The following is a 22,389-nucleotide window of genomic DNA, read 5'->3' as shown; positions in this document are numbered from 1 at the left end:
ACTGCTTTGTACACAGGAGATAAATGTTGAAGTATTTAGGAATGAAATATCTTAAATGCATGATATAGTATCTGCAGCTTACTTTCAAATTGCTCAGAAAAAACACTGAGTGATAAGAGCTAAAGCAAATATGCGGAAATATTAACAACTGGTAAATCTGGGTGAAAGACATATAGAAGTTCATTGTACTACTTTTCTGTAGGATTGAAACTTTTTTTTTTTTTTTTTTTTTTTTGCGGTACGTGGGCCTCTCACTGTTGTGGCCTCTCCTGTTGCGGAGCACAGGCTCCGGACGCGCAGGCTCAGCGGCCATGGCTCACGGGCCCAGCCGCTCCGCGGCATGTGGGATCTTCCCGGACCGGGGCACGAACCCGTGTCCCCTGCATCGGCAGGCGGACTCTCAACCACTGCGCCACCAGGGAAGCCCTGAAACTTTTGAAAATATGTTGGGAAAAATAAAACCAAATGAAATCGTTCTTTAAATTCTTTATTTCATATGCCGATTTCAGCAATACTGAAATACAAGTTTAACATACATGTACTTACTCTTTCTAAAGATTTAAAATATGAAATGTTGAATAATGTTACAAATTACAATCAAAATTTAAAACAAAGTACTTAAGAATAAGACAAAAGAGCTAAAAATTATGTTAAATTTCTAGTGCAAATATTAAGAAAGAATAAAGGATATTGGTGACATTAATATTCAGACCAGGTTTTCCCTATCTTAATTTCCCTGCTCCCTTCCCACTTAAAATCTTAAAAAGTATTTGTTACAAATTGGAAGTACAGAATTGTTAGAAAATCACTGGATGATGAGTTGTATGATTCTCTTTACAGGTACAACCTACTTCTCAGCAATCTGTAAGCCATTGACAGTGTAACTCCATATCCAAGGAAAAAAGCCAAAGCACGATTTGGCTGGGGAAGGGGTATCAAATATGCAATTGTGTGGTAGATTCGTGCTCCAACAAAAAGCCTGAAGTGCAGGATGGCAGTAGAGAGATCTGGACCACTCAAGGAATACAGAAGGCCAATACCAAGAAATGGCACAATATTTTCGAGGTCATTCAAGTGGGCTCTGTGGAAAAAGATGACTTGTAAAACACAAATTTCAAAATCAGCAGAAATATATTCATTTTTTCCTCTCTTCTGAAACTAAATAGAAGTGTTAATGGATCTTAAACATGCAAAGTAAGATTCATTTTATTTCTCTCAAATTCCCTTGCTTCCTTACCCACTTGACTCTTATTTAGAATGTCTCGTTATCTTGTTTCTTTTATTTGTAGTGTATCTCAACATACAACAGAGAAGGTTTTTTGCACTTTCAAGACTATCAAAACTGCATCTATATAATAAAACTCACTCCATTTTTATACATATAAAATATTTTTTCTTCTAAGGTCCATACAACAGCAATTCAAGATTCTTCTTATAAAAACTCCTCTTCCGAAAAGAACAAAATCGTTTTGGTTATGATCTTTCTTAAGACTCCTCCCTCACTTGTGCTAGTCTGCAAAATGGCTCCTGAGACCACCCTTGCCCATTCATCCAATCCACTAGGTTGCCAAGAATCAATTTACCAATTTAATATCAAGAAATTCATGCTCTCCACATCCATATAACAGAATACATAACTAGTCTTTCAAACATGGGAAAAAATTTAGCCAACCTATCCTCAAATTGCAAAAGGAATTAGTTAGTAGTGATGGAGCAAAGTGCAAAATATACACAAAATTGATAGACAATAAAGAGAAAGACATATTTCCTTGATTGGGATTTCATACCACAGCTATAAGAAAACAGAAAGCATGGTTTAGACACAAGTTTTCCTCCAATTCATGGCACCTTGAATACAAGGCACATGTATTATTGACTTGACATTTTTTTAAACTGCTTAATCTTCAAAAATCTGGTACTCCTGTTCAAGTCTCCAGAGTTAAAAACTGCTTAAGAATCTAGACTAGAAATTGAGATTTTGATAGAGCTTATCAGCTATCGATACATATTTCAAAATGAAAAATATTGGTTTTATGTTACTCTCTTTTCTTTTAGCAAAAAACGTAACTATTACATATTGCCTGCTCAATGATCACCATTCTCCTCCCCTCCTTTCCTTTCTCCTGTTTCCGGTAGATTATCCTTTCTCACCACCTTTTTGACAAAGATGATGACAACATAAAGGTATGAAGAATGCGACAGTAACCTAGGTAAGTAACAGTCTTGAAAGATTTAAATAAACAACTGTCTGTTCCTGAATAAAAGCCAAGACAGAAAGGCATGGGAGTTCTTATCCCTTCTCTTTCATGGAACAACCCAAGGGTTACTGAGAGTGAGGTGGGCAAGAAAGGACAGGAATACTATTTTCTACTAAAGAAGAGCCCGCTTCACCAATTACACCAAGGGTATTTGTTTGGGTCCTTTGAACTCTCCTGCTGGACCACAGATATATCTTCACCTCCCATCTTGGCCATGTTACTTTTCTCCTTCACAACATTCTAAAAGGACAGACGTTTTAAAGTTGGGAAAGAACCTATAATGGTGAGACTCTGTGGAAATGTGTTTACTTCTAAGCCTGTGTTAAGCAATTGGCAAAGAGAAGAGAAGAAAGTCAAAGGCAATGAGGGGTAAAGAGCTCCAGTGGAGGGAGAGGGAAGGAAGTTCAAAGGCAGGGCTTCCTTGGACCTTACTGGCCCCTCCATTTTTTTCTGGCTTCCCTCTCTCTCTTTATCTTATTCTCTTTTCAATTCTCTTTCCCTGTCCTTGGCCCTCAAAACGGTCTCAGAGATAGCATTCCTTACTGTCCTAGTAAGGCCTGTTTTCAATGGAGACTCATACTCTGTGTTCATTTACGCTATTTTATATGCTCTTCTTTTTTAGACCCTGAGCCAGGCACGTGCTTACCCAACTCTCCCAGTCAGCTCCTGCTGTAGTTCAGTATCACCCTTCCACCATAACCCTTTCTCTGCTCAAACAACAGAACTCATCCTAGAGGGGCAGCTGCCTTCGTTTTCACGTCATTCCTAGACAGCTATCAAAATCTAATACCTGGTGGACATCCATCTTTATGTGTGACCACCTTCTACCGGGGTCTATTTCCCCCCCCCCATCATCCTGTGTTCCTGTTTCCTTTCTCCTTCAGGCAGATGCTCCTTGGGGCAAGCTTGCTCTGGGCTGACCTTCCCATCAGCCCTGCTCTGTGCTTATGATGCACCAGTCACACCTTCTTAGTCAGATCAGAACCACTCGGATCTCAGCATCACCCTGACCTTGACCAGAGTTGCTAGACATCTTTGAGAATTACCAGGGGATGGCCAACTACAAAAGGAGCTTCACACCAGACTTGCTGACTCCCTTCTCTTACCCAAAGTACTTCATGATCAGCATACAGCAGCAGTATGTCCAAATTCCCACAAAGAAAATTTCCCAAATTGACGTGATCTCTCCTCTCCTTCTCCTAACATTCTGCAGCTTCTTCCTTTATGAAATATTCTTAAATACCCTAGGAACTAATACCCTGTACCTCACGACTTAACATCTAATGGGAGACTGCTTTATTTCATTCTCTAACTACATGAATGTTGGTCTTATTTTTAGGGGAAAAGTTATAAACCCCAACAAGGGCAGGAACCCAGTCTTAAAGCTATTTTATAGCACTCCAATAAAAGAAGTGACCATGAGACACACACGGTAATCTCTCAATAAATGCTTCCTTCATGCATTGGGGCCAGAAGGGAAGTCATCTGGCTCAAATCCTAGCCCATGCTCCAGTTCCTTGAAGAATCCCCAGTGAGTATCACCTGGACTCCACTGAACAGTTTCAGTGAAGGGGTATTCTCTACCTTTGAACATAGCCTATTTTAAACATCTCTCCTCTTCCTAAGTACCACCCCCCTTTTCCTCTTTTGAATGCTACCCTGTATTTCTCCAGCTGCCCTGATTACCGTACAACTTTCTTTTTATCTTGTTGTAGGGAACACATTTGGTCTTGAATTCTTTCTAGAACAAGATGGGATAGGATTAAATAAATGCATAATGTAAAAGGTTTTCTAATCATCACTGATTTCTGTCTGCCCAGAATATAAATAACTTTAGGCTACTTATCTTGACATTTCAACACATATTACTTTATATTTTTAATTAAGTGTTCCATATGTGTAGAATGTATTAATTTTCTCACTATTGCATACCTGAAAGCATAATTTTCACTTCCTTTGTAGCCAAGTTCTGTCCCTGTCACTGAAATATGCTAATAGAAATAACGTGATAATTACATGTGGAAGTAATGAAAAAGAAAAATTCTAGGTTAAAAATGCAAAGTGGAGATTCTGGAAACTCTTTCTCTGAAAAGTATCTCCAAAAGAGATTTGTTAGTAGGAAATTTTTTGATGGGACTGATCCGATCTCAAAAAAAATACACCTGGAAACTGGATGCCTTGCCTTTCCTGGACACTCTCTTTCTTGCCGCACTGAAAAGCCAGTGTCTGATCGCCAGGAGGCGCTGGACACACAGTGGCTGCACCTCCTCAAGGACACTGACTCCTTTCACAGCTAAGGTCAATCATTCTCACTAAATTTTATTTGTTGTTCACAACCTGATGAGATCAGCTTAGATAATGGCTTTCTCCTTTAGAAATACAATCCCATGGGCAAGGAGAGACAGAAGTAGGGGCTGGGAAGGGAGAGTGGGGAGGAATCTAAAAATCCCCCAATAAAATACCTGTTGCTAAGTTTTCATAGGTGAGACTTACTTTGATCTTCCTTTCAAACTTACTAATGCTACTAAAGGTCTAATTGTTGTCACTTTCAAGTTCTGGGCAATTTTATGAGCATAGGGTCATGATTAGCATCATGTATTTGATTACCTTCCCTAAAAGGGATGCACAAAAAGGATGAGACAAAGCTTTAAACTGCTTACTTTCTCTTTAGTGGTTTTGATAACTCCACAAAGCTTTATTCACCTTTTCTAATTTTTATTCTTTTTCATCATAACACATATAATTTTCCTCTGATACTGTTTGAAATTTTCACATTGATTCTTTGAGAGATTCCTGAGACTATTTTAGATCCATATTCTTGACACAATCCATTTTAAAACTGGCCACTTTGGGGTTTCCCTGGTGGCGCAGTGGTTGAGAGTCCACCTGCTGATGCAGGGGACACGGGTTCGTGCCCCGGTCCGGGAAGATCCCATATGCTGCGGAGCAGATAGGCCCGTGAGCCATGGCCGCTGAGCCTGCGCGTCCGGAGCCTGCGCTCCGCAACGGGAGAGGTCACAACAGTGAGAGGCCCGCGTACCGCAAAAAAAAAACAAACAAAAAACAAAACCTGGCCACTTTAATCAGTAGGACTGCTGAATTAACAAATATATAACTAAGTGAAGCAAAAGTTAAAATTTTATTCTAACTATCTAGCATAGACTTCCTCTTAGAAAAAGCCATTCTTGCTTGATAAATAATTTGAGATTAAACTTTTGCATAAATAAAAAAATTAAATTTCGGTACTGGAGGAGCAGAGAAGTACATGGGGTAAAAGAACAGCCTGCAAAATGGTGTAATGCTGACCATTTTGTGAGGTGACAAGGGCACAATGCAACTTTCCCAGGGAGAGGGTGCTGAAGGACAGAGCACTGTAACATACAACTTGAAATGTTCGTGTTGCCATACTGTAAATTCTGCACCTTGTTTAGTCAGGTCTATTTTTATCACATTTTTAACTTGATTTGTTGACAGAGTTGAGGAAAGAACCAAGTTTACATCAGCCTAACAAAATGCAGAACACGGAAACATGCACAAATGCAGGATTGCAGACTGAGTTAATCTTGAGACTATATACCATAAGGGAATCTGCAGAGATCTTGGGAGGGGCTTCAGACTTTCCAGGAAGTCAAAAGTGATGATGCAAATATGATCTAGATTCCAAAGGGATTTGATGCTGCAGCAGATACATGAATTACAGAAGTAAATTTTTTTCTTTCAGTCCCCATTTCATTATCTATTTATACTCAACAAATTGAAGAAGTGTAGTCAAATATATTCATGATGTTTCATATCTTAACTATTCATCACAAAACTAAATACCTAAATGTTTAAGTATGGCTATGAAAACTCTTCACTGCTTCTTTAATTTTATATAATTTTGCTTACCCTGTGAAATGTGTCTAGAATTGTACTCCAGTTTAGATGAGCATTAGAAAATACTAAATGAAGACGGTCCATAACTTTAATGTTTCATGTGTTAGAAAAAGGTAACTAATGGATTGGCAATGGAATCTCAATATAAAAAATTTTGCGGTGGGGAGAAGGTTGGCCAAGATGGTGACAGAGGGGGCTCCTGAACTCCCCTCTTTCCACAGATACACCAAATGGACAGTTACACATGGAGCAATTACCTCTGAAAGAAATCCAGAAACTGGCTGAGCAACTTCTACTCATTGAGAGAATGAGAAAATACGCACATCGAAATGGATAAGGAAAGGCTGAGAAAATCTTGCTATAAACCCCACCCCCAGAAAAGCACCATACAGTCGGAAAGGAATTCTCAACTCCCAGCTTCTCCCTGAGGAGAAAAGGGTTTAGACCTCATATTTAGTGACCCAACCTTTAAGACTTTCACCCAAAAACAGGCCCCCACCAAAACATCTAACTCTGTAAGTCAGTGAGGATTGCACTTTGGAGACCCAAAGGACTATAGCAAACAAAAGCAAAGTTGTTAACAGGTGCATGAGACTTGTTGTAGCTATTCTCCCAGGACTCAGTACACAGGGAACAGGCAAAAATGCCGACCTCCCAGTCTTTCCCAGATAGAGATCCACCTGCATACTTTAAAAACTGCTACCTAAAGGTCAAGCTTCCAGTTAGCCTGCATCTAGGGTCTGGCTTTGATCTTTCCTAGGAAAGCCAGTAGACACCTGCTCCATTTTCTCCTTCTAGCCCAAACCAAGTCGCCAGTATCTCCCCAGAAGGAGCTTACACACATCTGTACCTCAGCTTTTATGGCTGCAGCCCAAGTGATGGGTCTCTGGATCACCTGGCTCTGACAGCCAATAGTGCTACCATTCACAAGTCCCACAGGAATACAGCAAACAAAGAAGCAGTTCTCAACAAGCACAAGCACTTGCCGCAGCTACCCCCACCCCCAAGGCTCAGTGAAGAGGGAGCAGACAAAAATGTCCATCTTCCAGTCTTTCCCTAAAAGGCATTCATCTGTATATTTTAAAGCTGCTGCTGAGGGTCAGGCTTCTAATTCAGTATGCATCTAGGGGCTGGCTATAATCCTCCTCAGAGACTGGAGAAGCCAGAAGACACATCCCTCACCTTCTCCCTCTAGCCCACTCCAAGTTGCCAGTATCTCCTTGGAAGGAGCTTGTACGCACTTCTGGCACCCCAACTTTTGCAGCTACTACTGAAGGGACAGGCTCCTGGATTGCCTGGCTCTGACAGCCAATGGGGCTTGCATTCATGACTTCCACAGGACTACAGCAAACAAGGAAGCAGTTTCTTAATAGGTACAAGAGCTCTCCCCACAGCTATACACCTGAGCCCAGGAAAAATGCCCAAATCCCAGTTTCTCTCTGGAAGGGGCTTAACTACCTACTTTCCCAGCTGTTGTTTGAGAGTCCAGCTTCCAATCTGCTTGCAGCTAGCTGCTGACTGTGATCCTCCCCTTTGGAACACTTGAAAAGTCTTGGCACTCAAAAACTGGGAGCCAGTAGAAACAAAGAAGGCAGCTTGGAGAATCACAAAGGCTTGAGAGACAACCAGGAGCTCAAGCTAATTGACAAGGTTCATCTCCCACATGAGACCACTCTTTCAAGACTGGGAGTGGTGGTTGTTTTATCTAATGCACAGAAACCAACACAGAGAATAAAGAAAAATAAAGAAACAGAGAAATATGTTCCAAACAAAAGAACAAGATAAATCTACAGAAACAGACCTTACTGAAACAGAGATAAGTGATTTACCTGATGGAAATATTGGTCATAAGATGCTCATCAAGGTCAGGAGAGCAATGCATGAGCAAAGTGAGAATTTCAACAGAAATAGAAAAGATTTTTAAAGTAACAAACAGAAATCACAGAGCTGAAGAATATGACTGAATTAAAAAAATTCAATAAAGGAGGTCACAACAGATTAGATGAAGCAGAAGAAAGGTTCAGCAAACTTGAAGACAGTGCAGCAGAATTCATCCATCAGAGAAACAAAAAGAAAAAATAATGAAGAAGAGTGACAATAGCTTAAGGAACTTATTGGAAAACCCTCAAAAAGACCAATATATGCATTATAGAGGTACCAGAAGTATGAGACTGAAAAGGGGGCAGAAACTTACCCAAAGAAGTAATGACTGAAAATGTTCCTAATCTGAAGAAAGAAATAGACATTAACTACAAAAACCTCAGAAAGTACCAAAACAGATGAATCCAAAGAGATCCACACCAAGACACGTTATAATTAATTTATCAAAGTTAAAGACAAGGAGAGAAGCTTAAAAGCAGCAAGAGAAAAGCAACTTGTTTCATACAAGGGAACCCACATAAGATTATCAGCAGAATTTTTTATCAGAAATTTTGCAAGCCAGAGAGTGTGGGATGATATATTCAAAGTTCTGTAAGAAAAAACTACCAACTAAGAATACATTACCCAACCGATCCTTCTCAAACTCTTCCAAAAAAATAAAAGAGGAGGGAACATTTACAAACTCATTTTACAAATCCAGTATTACCCTGATATCCAAGTCAGATAAGGACACTACAAGAAAAGAAAAGTACAGGCCAATATCCCTGATGAACACGAGGCAAAAATCCCCAACAAAATATTAGCAAAACAAATTAAACAGTTTAATTGAAAGGATCAAAAGCATCATACTCCATTATCAAGTGAGATTTATTCCAGGGATGCAAGGATAGTTCAACATCTGCAAATCAATCTGTGTGATACTCTACATTAACAAAATGAAAGATAAAAATCTTCTCTGGGGCTTCCCTGGTGGCACAGTGGTTGAGAATCTGCCTGCCAGTGCAGGGGACACGGGTTTGAGCCCTGGTCTGGGAAGATCCCACATGCCGCGGAGCAACTGGGCCCGTGAGCCACAACTACTGAGCCTGCGCTTCTAGAGCCTGTGCTCCGCAACAAGAGAGGCCGTGACAGTGAGAGGCCCGCGCACCGTCATGAAGAATGGCCCCTGCTCGCCGCAACTAGAGAAAGCCCTCACACAGAAACGAAGACCCAACACAGCCAAAAATAAACAAATAAATTAATTTTTTAAAAATCTTCTCAATAGAAGCAGAAAAAGCATTTGACAACCCAAAACCCTTTCATGATAAAAACTCACAACAAACTGGTTATAGATGGAATGTACTTCAATGTAATAAAGGCTATATGTGACAAGTCCACAGCTAACATGGTTCTCAATGGTGAAGAGCCAAAAATTTTTCCTCTAAGATCAGGAACAAGACAAGGATGCCCATTCCCATCACTTTTATTCAACATAGTACTGGAAATCCTAGTCAGAGCAATTAATCAAGAAAAAGAAATAGTCATCCAAAACAGAAAGAAAGAAGTAAAACTGTCTCTATTTGTAGGTGATAGGATATTATATTAAAAACACTCACCTAATTCCACCAAAAACTGTTAGAAGTAATAAATGAATTCAGTATAGTCTCAGGATATGAAATCAATATACAAAAATATTTTGTTGGAGAATATCAAAGCCAAATTCTTGCTCAAATTTCAATAAATCTACAATGAAAAAAAATCAGTTGCATTTCTATACACTAACAATGAACTATCAGAAAGAGAAACTTAAAAAACAATTCCATTTAAGATAGCAGCAAAAAGAATAAGATACTTAGAAATTAATTTAAACAAAGAGGTGAAAGATCTATACACTGAAAACTGTAAGACACTGATGACAGAAATAAAAGTCATAAATAAATGAAAAGATATTCTCTTCTCATAGACTGGAAGAATTACTATTAATATTGCTAAAATGTCCACACTACCCAAAGCAACCTACAGATTTAATGGACTCCCTCTCGAAATCTCAATGGCATTTTTAAAGAACTTTTTTAAAATCCCAAAATTTGTGTGAAACCACAAATGACCCTGAATATCCAAAGCAATCTTGAGAAACAAAAACAAAGCTGGAGGCATCATACTTCCTGATTTCAAACTACATTAAAAAACTATAGTAATCCAGGCAGTATTGTATTGGCATAAAAGCAGACACATCGATCCAAGGAACAGAATAGAGAGTCCAGAAATAAACCCATACATAGTCAATTAATTTTTTACAAAGGAGCCAAGAATACACAATAGGGAAGGACAGCCTCTGCAATAAACTGTGTCAGGAAAACTACATTTCCACAAGCAAAATAATGAAACTGGACCCTATCTTACACCATACGAAAAATCAACTCAAAATGGATTAAAAACTTGAACATAAGACCTGAAACCATAAAACTTCTAGAAGGAAAAGACAGTCGGTAAGTTCTTTGACATTGGCCTTAGCAATGATTTTTTAGATTTGACACCAAAAGCAAAGACAACAAAAGCAAAAACAAACAAATGAGACTCCATCAAATCAAAAAGCTTCTGCTCAGCAAAAGAAACCATCGACAAAATTGAAAGGCAACTTATGGAACGGGAGGAAATATTTGCAAACCACATATCTGATAAGGGCTTATATTCAAAATATATAAGGAACTCATACAATTCCATAGCCCAAAACAAATAAACAAGTAAAAATAACTCAATTAAAAAAGGAGACCCCATTAGCCATTTTTCCAAAGAAGACATCCAACTGGCCAAGAGGTACATAAAAGGTGCTCAACATCACCAATCATCCTAAATCAAAATGAGTTATCACATTATACCTGTTACGATGGCAACTATGAAAAGGACAAGAGATAGAAAATGCTTGCCAGGTTGTGGAGAAAAGGGAACTCTTCCACACTGTTGCTGGGAATGTAAACTGGTACAACCACTATGGAAAACAGTATGGAAGGTCCTCAAACAATTAAAAAGAGAACTACCATTATCCCAAAGAGATGTCTGCACTTCCATATTCATTGCAGCATTGTTCACAACAGCCAAGACATGGAAACAACCTAACCATACACACACACACACACACAATGGAATATTATTTAGTCTTAAAAAAAAAAAGGAAATCCTGTCATTTGGATGAAACTGGAGGGCATTAGGCAAAATGAAATAATTAAGACCGAGAAAGACAAATATTATATGGTATTACTTATACACGGAATCTACCAAAAGGAAAAAAATCAAATTCATAGAAACAGAAAGTAGTGGTAGCCAGGGCGCTAGAGGTTGGGGGAAATATGGAGAGGTTGATAAAAAGGTACGAATCGTCAGCCATAAGATGAACAAGGTCTGAGGATCTAAAGTATAACATGCTGACTATAGTTTATAACACTGTATTGTGTTACTGTATAACTGAAAGTTGCTATAGGAGTAGAAATTAAATGTTCTCACCAAAAAAGAGAGGAGGGGAAATGAAATATGTGAGGTGATGGATGTGTTAATTAACTCAATAGAGGGAATTCTTTCACAACATATACATATATCAAATGACATTGTACACTTCAAACATCTTACAATTTTATTTGTCAATAATACCTCTGTAAAGATGAAAAAAAGTTTGCAATTTACATGACTTTATGCCAAGGATTAAGAAATATACTCCAGAACTAGAATTCAATGTGCTTTTAAAATAAGTATATTCCTGGTATTATTAGGAAACTGTGTAGATGGTATCTTGGCTTACTGCTTTTCATTGTGCATTGCATTCTCAGTATATTAAACATAATATCTACAAAGAAGAGAGAGAGAGAGATTGGAAAGGGAGAGATTTCCCAAGTTCATATTTTGAATCTTACGCAAAAATACCTAGTTCTTCAACCTTTTACACAAGCTGACAGTTTCATCTCTGGAGAAAGATGACAAAAACTGCAAGAATCTACCATCCTCATTTCACCTCCTGCCTGTCATTACTTTTGATAAATCCCTACACAGAACAAAGTCATTAACCCCAACAAAGTGCACAGAAAAGCTAAATTGGAAATATGTGCAATCACAGTGATAGTTGGAGACATCTAGATCGCTAATTTTCTATAATTATATGGACTAGGTAAAATGACAGACTTTTCCTTCCTTCTTTCTTCAAGACCCCAACATCCTCACTTAACTCTGGTCCCAAAATTCTTTGATCAAGTAAATCATTTCAGGAGACAGTGGGTTCACCTTCGTACACGTTCCACTCTGTCATCTGTCCGAAGATACTTCTTGGCAATCTCTCCTTTGCCAAAGGTTGCGCAGTCTTCTGGGTTGGCAAAAACCTATTCCAAATAACGAGGAAAAAACCTATCTCAAATGCCAAGTAACACGGGGGTAACTGTATCTGATAAGTTATTTACATTTTAACGGAAGGAAATACAGGCATCCAAGTTGGCCATTATGAAAAAAAAATGGGAGCAATAGATCAAACCCAGGGGTAGCAGAAAGCATCTCTCCTTAAAATCTGAATTTTTATTAACAGTGTAAAAACAAATTTTAAGAGAAGCATAAATAACGTAAATAAAAACCAGTGTATAAAAATAGGGAAAAGGAAGCCAAAATGGAAAAACAGAGCATAATTCTAAGTCCTCATTGACTATTACGGTGAACTGGCATTTTTTTACAGTAATGTTGGTGCACTTGCCCTCAAGAGTATTAATATTTCTAACTGGTTGGCTCATATGAAAGTCATACGTTTACTTGCCAAGGATATCAGAGAACAGGCATGCAGCATAAAAGGGTGAGGGGCAGGAAAAGTATTTTGTACTTTGTTAGGATATGTGTGCCTCTTTTCTTTTTCTGAATTAACTAGAAGTTTGCGTTGAACAATACAGTGAAATATAAGAAGTTGAATCGCATTCCTATAAACACCAAGGACATGTTCTAGGGCATACTTCATGCATTCCTTCCTGTCATTATTATGATGTTTGAAATGAGTTCCCCATTCCCTGAAACTTGAAACATGCATTTAAAAATATTTAAGTATGTCCCAGTATTTAATAATATATAATAAAGAAAAACACGAACTCTAAAATTAGCCTTAATTTAAGCTGAGGAACGTCATAAGTATTATAATATTTTTCTTAATATGACATGAGCAGACATGAGGAGAACTGATGGGCAGCAGTGTGATACAGTATCAGCTCTTGAGGTCAGATCTGTCTGTCTTGTCCTTAAATAATTGCCTGGCACACAGTGGATGTTCAATAAATACATTTCGCATGAGTAAATAAAGGTATTACAACGTAAAGTGCATGAGATTTTCATTTAAACCAATCTGAATTTGAATCTCAGCCTCACCCTTTATTGGTGTGTAACCTTGGGAAAGCTACTTAATCTCTCTGACATGTATTTCCTCATCTATAAAATGGGAACAGTAATGCTCATCTCACATGATAATGCTAACAATTATGTAAAATGCTTCCATGATCCGACACACACACAGAGTGGCATGGCTCCTAACATATATCACTGGCACTCCACAAACTGGAATTCCCTTCTCCTTTTAAGACAAGCAACATTTCTGCTATCCTTGGTGCCATGACATTTCTAGAGGACAGTGTGGATCTGGTGGTAGCAGCCACTTTATAGCCTGCTGCTCTAACACCTTGCCCCATTAGAGAGTTAAACATGTGGGTATGTGCCCCCCATTAAAATGCAGATATCCCTGGGAAGAAATGACACCTCAAGACAGTAATGAGGAAATACCTTAGGAAGGACTGTGACTTCTAGATAAAAGCAAGGCTCTGGAGGACAAAAACTCAGGACAGGGACTAAAAGAGAAACGATGGTTTCCAGAAAGAAGCTGCTGAATAGGCACAGGGACCACACCAATCAAGAGCATTTAACTTTGTCAATGTAGCTTTGCTTTACCCCCATCACTGTTGTCATAAACCCTGCCTGAATATAGGTTATGTGTTTCAAAATCTTTCTACCACCCTCCCCAAGCCTCCAGTTTTAAAAAAATCATTCTTATCACAATGGGTAGAAATATTATCCACTTAAGAATTCATAACCACACAAAATTCAAATGTCTTATCCCAATCATAAGAGGTTCTGCTGATAATAAGAACTTTAATTCTATCCCCAAAGGCATATCCTTGACCTGTAACAGAGCTGAAAACACCAGTTCACTGTCTAGAAAATGACTATTTTCTAAACTCTAGTAGGCAAAATTAACTTCAAAATCACAAAAAGTTTCCTTGAAAACTTTGATACTCCAGAAATCTCATATGCTAAGTGGCATGACAAAAGGTAAAAACTACAATGAAAAAACTATTTACTAGTTTCTAGGAAAAAGCACCCATTCCATAAATATATCAGAACCACCTGCACCAAATGATTACATATTTCATTTGCAGTATTACAATATGCCACTGGGCTTTACAAAAAATAATTTAAGAAAATTGCTTTCCAGAATCTCAACTCTTAAAAGAAAATATTGCCTCCAATGTCTTACCTTTCTTGTCAATCTATAGAATGCAGTTGCAGTGCTCATAAACATCATTTTTGAAAGAACAATCGTTGTGTAGGAGGCAAAGGCCATGAATACTTCATTCTCCATTAGATGCGTGAGGTCGACCATTGTTTCAATTTTGGTCTGGAATCTTAAAAAAATTTTAGACAAGATAGGAAAAAGCAGACAGAAATATCCCAAATAACTTGACAGTCACTTGATGTGCTTATACTGCAGCATTAACCACACTGTTCTTAAAGATATCTTGGGTAGGGCTTCCCTGGTGGCGCAGTGGTTGAGAGTCCATCTGCCGATGCAGGGGACACGGGTTTGTGCCCCAGTCTGGGAAGACCCCACATGCCGCGGAGCGGCTGGGCCCGTGAACCATGGCCGCTGAGCCTGCGCGTCCGGAGCCTGTGCTCCGCAACGGGAGAGCCCACAACAGTGAGAGGCCCACGTACCGCAAAAAAAAAAAAAAAAAAAAAAGAGATATCCTGGGTTATTTGAAGAAGAAATAATCAGTTAGGTTTAATGCCAAAATGAATACTATTATGGTTTTTTCTAGTTCTATATCATTAAGCTTGAAGACATCAAACAAGTACTGAGTGAAAATGAAAATGCAGGGGGTATTACAAGTGAAAATAAACAGGTGAACTGCTCTAAAGATAGAAATATAATCATATTTTTGCATCAAGAAGAGCCACAAGTTGGACACACACAAAAACAGAATCCATGGATCTCTTCAGAAACATCAAACTACGTACATAGTATTTAGTATCATTAATGTTTGATTAGAAATGCTTAAGTTCTAACATATGTCCTCCTTTACAAACCCAACTTAACAGTCTTTTGTCCTTTCAGTCGTATTCAAGATCTCAGACTCCAGGGTTCTAATTCCAGTCACACCATTTTGCTATTAACCTTGCTTGAGAGACTTAGCCTCTGTGAAACTGAATTTCTTCATTTGTAAGGTAGGAATAGTAATACCTCCTAACTTAGTGTGTTGTTGTCAGGATTTAATTGAGATAACATGTGGAACATACCTAGCACAGTGCCTGGCCCATGAAAACCCTCAATAAAGTTTATGATCTCCTGTTCACAATCACTGCTGTCATCAAGACCATGGTCATCATTCACATCAACACACATGAAGAGGGTGAAGCAGGATAATGGAAACATAAAATAACAGGCTTGCAAATGAAAGGTGAAAAATTGGCATTTATGATGCTTTTGTAGAAGGCACAAGGGGAGGAGGATTAACTTTATGTAAGTCTTCAGGTCACTTCACATTCCATATTTACTTCCACGTAAAAGCAGTCAGGAGTAAAGTGAAGGTAACGCCCTGAGTCTGGTGTCGGAAGTATAACCGGGAAAGTGCTCAGGAAGGAGACAGGGACACACACGGGTGATGCTGAAGTCCAAGTGGGTAGAAACTTAGGGTAAAGCCGAAATTCCACACTATCTGAGAGTCATTCTTTTTAACCTCCTCTGTTCTATTATCAGCCCCACTACCTACATCTTCTATGTCTTCTACATAAACAAATATCTTTTCTCATACCCAAGCTTAAACGCTATTTTTCAGGCTTAGCACGGAGTGTTGTCTCCTGTAGACCATATCTGTTCCTGCCTTTAAAACTCAACCCCTGCACGCAACCTAGAGTGATCATTCTGATCAATCTATCTATCTACCAATAGTCTGTAAACCTACGTATCTTTCTATACTCTGCTACCGGTCATGCAGTTGTCTGTATGTTACTGTTGAATGGGACATAAATCACATATATAATACATGTATATTTAATTTTATAAGACTTGGCTACACATCCAATTATACCACGTACTTCATGTGCATTGCCTTACATAATTTTCATAACCATAAAATTATAATTCTCATAAGTATATCTATTCTACAGATGAATGAAATGGAAATTTGAGAGACTTAGCAGCCATGCTGGGACACAAACCCAGGTCTCTGACCTCACGTCTTGTATACCAACCACACTGCACTGTCTCCTTCAAGAGACTGCAAACTGCTTAATTCTGATTCAACTAACACTGACTGAGTGCCTACCCTGCAGCTGGCAGCGCTGGCCCGCCTTCCATCTGTTATCTTCCTTCCTTTTCCAATTATGCTACAAGTTAAGTATTACTCCCATTTTGCAAATAAAAAACCCAAAGCTTCTTAAGCAACCCCTATTTTAAAAGGTAGGCTAAAAATATACTCCTTGGATTCAGACAAATAGAAATATACAGTTGACCCCTGAATAACACGGGTTTGTACTGTGTGGGTCCATTTATATTTGGATTTTTTCAATACTAAATACCAGCATGCTAAACAATTAGCAGCTGGTTGGATCTGCAGATGCAGAACCATGGATACAGAGGAACCGAGTATAAGAAGGGGGCGAGGTAAGTCATACGTGGATTTTCGACTGCGTGGAAGGCTGGCCCCCCTAACCCCCCCCATTGTTCAAGGCTCAATCGTATTTAGTTTAAATACACACACACGCACACAGTAGCAAATTAACCCACCTCCAACAGTCAGCAGTCTTGAAAGCAAGTATGTTAGATAGATGCTGCCAACTAAAAATAGCACTCACCATCTGATTCTACTAGCAGGAAGTCACTAGCCAATGCCGTCGCTGACCTTTAACACACCCTGAAAGGAGTTCAGGGCAGGGCAGGAATGAGGCACTGTGTGCTCTGGGGAAAAGTGGCGGAAGAGGCCTTCAGAGAGTTAGATATTTTCAGGAGAAATTTTTATGAGCCCAATTTTTGGTATCTTCTCATACCTAGAAAAGCACTAACATCATTAGTGGAGACATCTGTTCCTCACAACCAGCAGCAAACTTCTACTAAGATGTGTGTTTGACTGCACATACCCGCTTCAGCAAAATCATATATATACTGATACCCACACCTCCTCAAGAGCTACAGTCCTCAGAAAGCCCCAACTAAAGCTGAACTCCCAGCTCTCACGTTGTGTGTTTTTTTCAGTTGACGTTTCTCAGTGCAAAATAATACTTTTAGCAACATTTAATGTATCTGCTCTTGTTCTAGTATGGGGGGGGGCGGGGGGAGGGAGTCATGAATAAACTGCACTCTCCTTCAGCATGCAGGTAGAGTAATTAGCTTAATAAGGAAGCCCTAAGTCCTATGCCTCTGGACAGAGATACGAAGAAACACAGCAGAGGTGTTAATTTTTTTTTAATTTAAGAAAAGTTTATCAAGTAGGAAATGCTGCTATTCAACCATCATTTTAAAAGTCAAACAGTTTCTGTACCTCCCCACCAATGTTCTCAGAATGAAGTGTATTTAGCAACCAGAGGATGGTTTTCTCTCAGTGGAAATGGGTATAGAAAGGATAGAGAAAAAGTAGACGACTTCCAGACCTGTTGGTGGGAAAACAACACAAAGACGTGAGCAGTTGGAGGCAAAGGTCAATGGGAGGCTTTTTCCCTAAATGTGAACAACACACAAAGTGTCCTTTACACAGAGAGTTTCTCAATCACCAAAGTGTGCCTTAGCTCAAGTCTGTGGCTTTTGGGAGCTTCTGGTATCACACACTGTGGGTCCACAAATCGCCTCTCAGGATCAACATGGTCCACTCCCAGCACATCTGAGGGTGGGGTGAGGAGAGTTAAAGACAAGGCATTAAGAAATAGGGGTCATTTACAGCACAAAATTAGGTGGTGCTGATCTAGACTTTCTTTTTTGAAGCTAATTTGTCAGTAAGTTGCCTTGAACCTGCATCATGCCTGGGAACTGCACTCTAAAAATAGTTAGTGGAAACTTTGTACATGAAAGGTCACCAGGAGGGAGGAGAGCAGTATAGTAGTAATAATACTTCAGAGGGTAAAGTGTTCAGTGATTTGAGTAGTCTAGGAGTGCAGTAGAAATAATCTAAGAAAAGTAAGCAGAGCAAAACATGAAACTTGGTGATGAGTTATAGAAAATAAATGATTCCAATGATGTATTCTATTTGCAGTGTATTGTTCCTTTTACTGTCCAGCACTTGTTGGCACAGTGGAGAATATCTCTACCTATATCGCCAGAGTGGGGGGCTCAGTCCCCTAATGTGGAGGTGATGCCTTTACAAAGGACAAAGAGCTGTGTGTCGAGCTCACACAGACTGTGCAACTAGACTGTGGTCCAGGTGGATGCAACTCTGCCACTTACCCACTGTGATTAATTTACCTTACCTGTAAAAATGAGGTTAATAATACTTCCTCCCTCACAGGACTCTTGTGAGCATTAAGTGAATAACGTGCTTAGAAAGGCAGTGGGACCCAGTAAGTTCTATACAAGTATTTGGTAAATAAATAAGTGCTGTTCTAGGCACTGAGGATACAATTTTAGAGTTTTCAAAAGCCATCACATTATCTCACTTGAGAATTTGGAGAACTCTAAGGTACTCAGAGCAAATATTTGTCTCTACCTTTAACATATAAGGAAACCGAGGCCCAGAGAGGTAGAATGAGTAATTGACCCAAATTCACAGTGGAGGGCCCAAGACTGGAGCCCAGCTTTCTCAAGTGTTGAACTTGTGGGCTATCTACCATCAAGGCTAAACATTTTAGACTTCCCTGGCCTTCTGGGGACCTCCTTCTGTCAAATCCCCTTCCTGTCTTGTCCCCCGCACCCCACAGAATCCCACCCCTGCTCCCTTAGTATCTATCACAGTTGAGTGATAGATACTACCAACTGAGAAATATTCCTCTTCTCTTCATAGGCTGTTAGCCAAAAAGAGCAAAGTTCTCTTATCTATAGCAGCCTTTCCACATCAATATTGTGCAACACACAGTATATGAGCATGCATTCCCATGGCCATGACTCTGCAATTTTAGACTTTTTAAAGCAACAGAACAGTACCCATGAGACAAAGAAAAAAGATAATTCAGTGGTCTCATTGCTGTTTATGAGTTCTAGATTTTACTGAATAGACTGAGGTGACTGCAGACAAGGCCTGCAAGTTTCAGGGCCCAGGTGTTGGGAGGAAAATGCTTCTGGCTCTGGGGGGGGGAGGTGGGGGGAGGCCGTTACCAGGGGCCTATCCTGACCTTTTCTGGACTCAGCATTTAAGAAACTCCACTCTCAAACAAACCCTCAGAAAAACTGTCCTTGTCTGCCACAGAGAGTAATATTCAAATTTGGACCGATTTGCCATTTTTCAGGATGAACAAAGGTGGTCAACACACATAGGCCTCTTATTTTGGAAGAAGCAGAAGACAGTAAAACTCAACACCAGCCTAACTCCCAGGGGATGCAAAAGGTGTGTCTAGTTTTCATAGCAGGCTAGGGATCTCAGGACACTGGGCTAGACTGGGTTAAAGTCTGTTAGCTGGAGACCTGGAGAAGTTTCCAAGGCCATTCAACAATGTTTGATTACAGCCCAATTGGCACGTTCTTGGAGAGTAAACAGGCAGAGGAAAAAGGAGAAAATAAATGTGGTGCCCGGACTACTAAGAGGCCTTGGGACTATTTCAAAGGAAGCAGGGAGATGGAATCTGCATGCACCCTGGTCCCCACCACCCCAGTCCAGCAACAGCAGTAACAGCTGAGGCCTGAACTCCCAAAGGAGGCTTCCTTTCTCCTTTACTCCTTCCACGTGGCTTTCGCCTCCAGGGGGGGCTGAGAATCCTCCCAGGGTTCCAGTCAGTAGACTCTAACAATCTCCAATTCATCTAATAGGGTCTAATTCATGTCCTCCTCCACTTCGTTAATTATTATTATTTTTTAACTTTGCTAATGTTTCTGTGGCTTATCAAAGCAAACCAAGAGAAGCAAGTCCTGTCTTTCAGGAGGTACAAAGGCCAGTTTGCCCTTGAACTCAGAGCCGCTGCAGGATTTTACACCCTTAGGATGAACAGAAGTTGCTTAAACTGCAGCCACTTTCTAGATTACTATTACTTGCACGTACTTTTTATTCCCCAAAAGTTCAAGGAGGCCCTTTCAAAGTGGATGCTACCTTGGTCTGAGAATACAAAGTGGGTCAATCATCACTTAAACACAAAAAGACTTATTCTCTCAAGTTTTAGTCCTGGAGCTTGACAATTCACCTGCAAGGGGGACAGGAATGAAACTCCCTTTTAAAAGTGATGGACTGAAAAGCAAACATATAGCAGCTACATGGAACAAAGAAGCTTCAGGTCGGCAGAGACGCTCAAGCTTACACCTGCCACCCCGGTCCCCTTCCCGCCGCCTCCCTCTCCTTACCCGCCGCTTACACACCCCTCCCGGGCACGTACTGTGAGTCCGAGCAGGAGAAAGACAGCGACCTGGTCCCAGAGGCGGGTTGCGCAGGCGCTCGGTGACTTTCATTGCGAGGGCGGGCGGGTGGGAGGCAGGCGCCACGCCCTCTCTGGTTAATTTCCTCGGAACTTGCTCTCGGGCGCCGAAAGCACGACTTCCAACCTCGCCAAGGCCCTCCCCTAAATCGCCTGATTTTTCTCCCCCTGAAGTAACCCCCGCCCACCGGTTCTCCTCTCTGAACCCTTCTTTTTGGCGCCGGCGCAAAGTCTCCTCCCGAAAGGCCATTTCCCCTCTGCAGCGCCTCGGGACGTTAGCCATTGTATTGGGACACATCAAGTTTGGGCGTGGGAGAGGAGGGAAAGGAGGCCGACTTTTATGTAGCCGCAAACAATTTTAAAAGATCTCAATGTTGAAAGCTTTGAAAGCTTTAGAGAATATTCAAATCTCGGGGGCTGGGGGGACGCTGATTAGAAGTCTTTGATAAATCAATTACCTTTCGTTGAACTTCTCTTTCCCTGCTCTGGTGGCAAAGCTTCCTCGAAAGGCTGGCACTGACACAATGTAACATTTGGTGAAGATCACCTATAGTCTTCCAGTCTTCCAAATCCGTGATCCTAGACAATTTGCCTCCTCATTCTGTCCCCTCCTGTTCAGAGTCCAAAATGGAACTGGAGGAGCTTAAACTGGATCATTACAGTTCATTACACAATTCATTACACAATCAGTTTAGTATGGTTTTTTGCAGGGACTTTCAAGAATGTTAGGGTTAGAAGGTGTAGTTATTCTAACACCAATATCTAGATTAAGGATATTTCCAAGCTTCCTAGTACCCACAACAGTATTTATGGATCTAATTTCCATGGCTTTATGTAAACATGTTTAAGGATTTATGCTTTCCATCTACGTTACTTCTCACTTGGTCATACTTCTCACCCATTTACCACCTGCTATGTGTGGTGTACTTCCTTTTTTTTTTTTTTTGTCCTAATTTTACCTCCTTTAGACTTTAAAGGGTGCCTCCAGGACTAGCTAAGATTTGATGGACAAATCCATATTCTACCAAAATAGGAAGTAAGATGTACCAGTTTGCTCTAGGAAACAGCAATTAATCACAGGCCTGAGAACAGTTTCTATAGGAGCATATCAGTAGAAGTATCGGAAAATCTAACATCAGCAGACGTTAGTGCTTCGTTTTCATTGTCTGTGTCTTTTGAAAACTACATATATTTATTCTCCTGTCTTGGTAATGTACACTGGAACCTGGCTATGACACTGACTGGAATAGGGCAGAATGTGAGATAATTCTGAATTCCTGCCAAGGGATTTTAGTACTACAAGTATTTAAAAGACTCTTTTCATTTATTATGAGGCAATACAGCTCTAATCTTGTGGATAAATGTACAGAAAAAGGTACAGTGAGCTATTATTTAAATAATTGATATACAGAATTCCAGTTGAGCGGTTCTAACAGGTTTTTGAAAAGAAAGGAGCACCAAACTCATCTGATGCTCTAATTATAAAATGACTTCAAACTATTAATCAATCAATGAATAAATACTGGATTCCTGCTCTCCATAAACCATGTACAATTATTGCCTGTCTGTT

The 22,389-nt window shown here is 39.9% G+C and overlaps 1 protein-coding gene across 7 annotated transcripts; it reads right to left on the bottom strand.

The window, feature by feature from the left end:
• Positions 1-471: 471 nt before the first annotated feature.
• MGST1 (microsomal glutathione S-transferase 1) lies at positions 472-21,429 on the bottom strand. Of its 7 annotated transcripts, none has more exons than XM_060024350.1 (4): positions 21,278-21,429; positions 14,536-14,683; positions 12,264-12,358; positions 472-1,081 (listed from the first exon to the last, which is right to left on the bottom strand). In XM_060024350.1, the coding sequence occupies exons 2-4, from the start codon at positions 14,659-14,661 to the stop codon at positions 835-837; spliced, it is 468 nt and encodes a 155-aa protein (XP_059880333.1). In that variant the 5' UTR covers positions 14,662-14,683; positions 21,278-21,429; the 3' UTR covers positions 472-834. The 7 variants fall into 7 exon arrangements, with proteins under 7 accessions (XP_059880333.1, XP_059880332.1, XP_059880336.1 ...); XM_060024349.1 differs by lacking the exon at positions 21,278-21,429 and adding an exon at positions 20,781-20,868; XM_060024353.1 differs by lacking the exon at positions 21,278-21,429 and adding an exon at positions 20,781-20,836 and having other exon boundaries at positions 14,536-14,676.
• Between the last annotated feature and the right edge of the window lie 960 nt (positions 21,430-22,389).

This window comes from Delphinus delphis, chromosome 11, assembly GCF_949987515.2.
Source record: "Delphinus delphis chromosome 11, mDelDel1.2, whole genome shotgun sequence".
NCBI classification, from domain to species: Eukaryota; Metazoa; Chordata; class Mammalia; order Artiodactyla; family Delphinidae; genus Delphinus; species Delphinus delphis.
Note: the sequence above shows the minus strand (reverse complement) of the source record. Positions and strands in the feature narration are given on the sequence as shown.

Excerpts from the sequence above, each read along its gene's own strand:
- MGST1 (XM_060024350.1), bottom strand. The coding sequence starts at position 14,661 with ATGGTCGACCTCACGCATCTAATGGAGAATGAAGTATTCATGGCCTTT. Across the intron at positions 12,359-14,535 it reads TCTATAGATTGACAAGAAAG|GTTTTTGCCAACCCAGAAGA; the intron begins GTAAGACATTGG and ends TATTTGGAATAG. Across the intron at positions 1,082-12,263 it reads AGAGTGGAACGTGTACGAAG|AGCCCACTTGAATGACCTCG; the intron begins GTGAACCCACTG and ends CTTTTTCCACAG.